Source organism: Arachis stenosperma, chromosome 2 (assembly GCF_014773155.1).
Source record: "Arachis stenosperma cultivar V10309 chromosome 2, arast.V10309.gnm1.PFL2, whole genome shotgun sequence".
NCBI lineage: Eukaryota > Viridiplantae > Streptophyta > Magnoliopsida > Fabales > Fabaceae > Arachis > Arachis stenosperma.
Window position 1 is genome coordinate 63,905,486 of NC_080378.1, and position 3,550 is coordinate 63,909,035.

The 3,550-nt window shown below is 38.2% G+C and overlaps 1 protein-coding gene across 1 annotated transcript; it reads left to right on the forward strand.

Annotated features, from left to right (window-relative positions):
- Nucleotides 1-1,630: 1,630 nt before the first annotated feature.
- On the forward strand, nucleotides 1,631-2,324 carry LOC130962939 (uncharacterized). Its single transcript, XM_057889097.1, has 2 exons — nucleotides 1,631-1,885; nucleotides 1,929-2,324. The coding sequence occupies exons 1-2, from the start codon at nucleotides 1,631-1,633 to the stop codon at nucleotides 2,322-2,324; spliced, it is 651 nt and encodes a 216-aa protein (XP_057745080.1).
- Nucleotides 2,325-3,550: the final 1,226 nt, after the last annotated feature.

Below are 3,550 nucleotides of genomic sequence, written 5' to 3' on the forward strand. Positions count from 1 at the left end.
ATCTTCTTCTTGATTTCTCAATTCTTCTTTCACTCCACACTTTTCATTTGATTCCCCCCGTTCATCCACTAGAACTTCTTGCTTGTGGCATGAACACGATGAAGCTAAATGATCTAAAGCTTTTGCTAAGGTAGACATGATTTGCTCTTGCTTCTTCCGGAACTCTTGTTGTTCTTGAATAAGCATGAAAATTTCTTCTTGTGTGGCTTGATCCATATTTAAAGATGAAGATTGAGGTGATGAGAGTTGACAATCAAACTCATGAGGGTGAGGGTTTTGGTGTTGTATGTAGTGGGGTGATGGTATGTAAGATTGGTGACTAGAAAGATAAGTGTTTAGGCTCCATTGGGGTGCATTGTGGTGATAGTGTTAAAAAGTCATCAAGAAAACATAAACAAAAACCAACTGACAAAAGCAAACAAACAACCAAAAAGTGCTATTTACACTATCAACATATTCACAACAACCAAAAGATTAAACACCAATTGCTTCCCCGGCAATGGTGCCAAATTTGACAACGAGAGTTTTTTTTATTATTGTTTGGAATCAATCAAAACAAGAATCGATTCGTTAGTAGCATAGTCCAAACCAACAACAAACTCTCATAATTAAATAATAAATTTAATACAAAATAAACCGAGAGTATTTAAACCTCGGGTCATTCTCCCTAGGATGCAATTGAAGTGTTACTTCCTTGGTTGTTAAGGCAACAATGGGTTTTCAAGCAAGAGATGAAAGATTAAAAGAACTAAGCAATAAAAGAATGAAAGAATGCTCAAAATTGGTAATTAATGCAAGTAAAGGGAAACAAGATCAAAACTAGTAAAGATGCATAAAAAGAGCCTTGACTTGGGAATGAGGATTCAAGGAATCCTATCATTGCCATAACCACAATTATGGTAATTATCATGAGTTAGTCTTGCCTAGTTAAGCCCAACCATCAAGGAGTAAGTCAAGCAAGCATAATTAACCTTAATCTATAAGTCCTAGCCAACTCACCAAACTAATTAATCACAGGCTAGCTTTAAGGAAAAAAAAGAGTCAACTAACTCTCGAAGAATTACCACAAAATGTCAGACATTCGGCAAGAATTACCACTAAATGTCAGACATTATAGTTTCCAAGGGGAGTGCCAAGTTCGAATCCTAGGTGCCGACCAAGTAATTAGAAGGTGTATTCCACAATCTGAATTTCAATCTATCTTGGAGGCTTGACACTCTTCTAAGGGTGGTGGCCACCTTGGTCCTCAAAGAACTGCTAGAAAAATCTTAGACTGCGAATTTTGGTGGCCTACACTTTTTAAGGATGCATCTCTCTTTTGTAACTCTTGCCCACAATGCCTAAGGTTTAGAAATATTTCCAAGAGGGATGAGATACCCCAATAAACCATGCTATTTTATGAAATTTTTTATGTTTGGGTATTAACTTCATGTGCCCTTTTCCAAACTCTAATGGTTTCATATATGTTTTGCTAGCTGTTGACTATGTTTCCAAGTGGGTGGAAGCGATTCCCACCTGTATTGATGATGCTAATGTGGTTCTTTCTTTTGTTCGGAATAATATCATTTGTCGCTTTGGATCACCACGAGCAATCGTGAGTGATCAGGGCTCTCATTTTTGTAACAAGAGAATGACAGGGTTGATGAAGAAGTATGGCATCATCCACAAGGTGGCTACGGCCTACCATCCCCAAACAAACGGCCAAGCCAAAGTCTCTAACCAGGAAATCAAGCGCATATTGGAGAAGATTGTGAAACCTCATAGGAGGGATTGGAGTTCTAAGCTCGGAGATGCGCTATGGGATTACCAGACGGCTTATAAGACACCAATCGGTATGAGTCCGTTCCAGCTAGTCTTTAGGAAGGCTTGCCATCTCCCGATGGAGGTAAAGCACAAGGCTTATTGGGCTGTAAAGGAATGCAACTCAGGATTGCGGGGGCGGAATCAAGAGGAAGATACAGTTGGTAGAATTGAAGTGTCTTCGATTGGAAGCTTATGAGAACTCAAGGCTATACGAAGAGAGGATTAAGGTGGTGCATGATAAGCGTATCAAGAGAAGGGAGTTTAGAGCTGGGGATCTAGTCCTCCTCTATAACTCTAGATTGAGGTTGATGCCAGGAAAGTTAAGATCAATGTGGGAAGGACCCTATAGAGTGGAGAATGCTGAGCCATATGGGGTTTTTCACTTGAGTCACCCTTCAAGCCCCACAATTTTCAAAGTTAATGATCACCGTCTGAAGCTTTATCATGGAGAGAAGATGAAAAGAAACAAAGGGGTTGAAGTGTTCCTTCTTGAGGATGCACCCGAAGGCGAAGAGATTTGAGTTCCTTCTTAAAGAAAAGTGCTAGGTGGGAAACACCCCACCATGGTATGATCTTCCTTATGTATAATTTCTTGCATGTAGTATCTTATACTCTTTGCTTGATTTTGTGATTGTTTAATTATGGTGAGTTTGTTTAGGTATTCTTGATTTTGTTTGATTTTGTTGAGATGTTCATGAAGATTTCTTTGATCTTGGTTTAGTTGAATTCATATTGTTAAAGAAAACACTTCATTTTTAGTATTGAATGAAACTATGAGTATTTTTGAACTATCTAGCTTGAATGACTGCTAAGATTGTGTTGAAACTGCCTTTCTTTACATTTATGTTTATGAAAAAAGGGCGGTATCCACGCATAAGCGTGCACGACGCGTACGCGTCAATTGCACTTCCGCACAACGCCTTCGCATCCCTCTCCGTTTCGCGCATCCACGCGTAAGAATGGGTGACGCGTGATGAGTGAATTCTTAGCCGGTTTAAAAATTATCAAGTAACCAATCGTAGTATAGTCTAAACCGACAAAAAATTCATCATCAAACAATTCTACAATCTATAATCGAGAGTATTAATCCCGAGTCGTTCTTCCCTAGGAATGCTACAAGGATGCATGTTATTGGTTAAGTGGTCTTTTGTGGTTTAAAGAGTGTGGCTTAAAAAAATGCTAATAAAGGAGAACAACAATCAATCAATATTAAAAGCCTTGGCCAAGGTTGAACATTGGAAGTTCCATCACTATAGCTTCCTTCAATTGTGATAACAATGGAGTGTTGTTTCACTTAGTTAACCCCTAATCATAGAGGAAAGTCAAGTAAAAGTAACTAACTTGAGTCACAAGTCCTAGTCTTACCCTAGGGAAGTCTAGCATTAGTGCACTCTAAGTCAATTAGCAATTCTCAATTCTTAATCAACAATTGACATCCATTATTCAAGTGTCTCCAATGACTCAACCACTAGGCCAAGTGAGGGGATGCTACTCCATATCTAAGGTTGGCATTTTCTCAAGCATTTGGAGAGCAAGAATGAAAGACATAGTAAAATTGAGAAGAGATTTAGAATCAAAGTAATTCAACACAAGAGATTAACAACAATCAACAATAAACAACAATGAAAATGAGATCTCCAATGAATTAATAGAATCCAAAACAACAAAGTAAAATCTAAGATCTATGAGAATTGAACAATTACAAACACTAATTGAGATTAGAGAAGAGGATCTACAACATGAACGA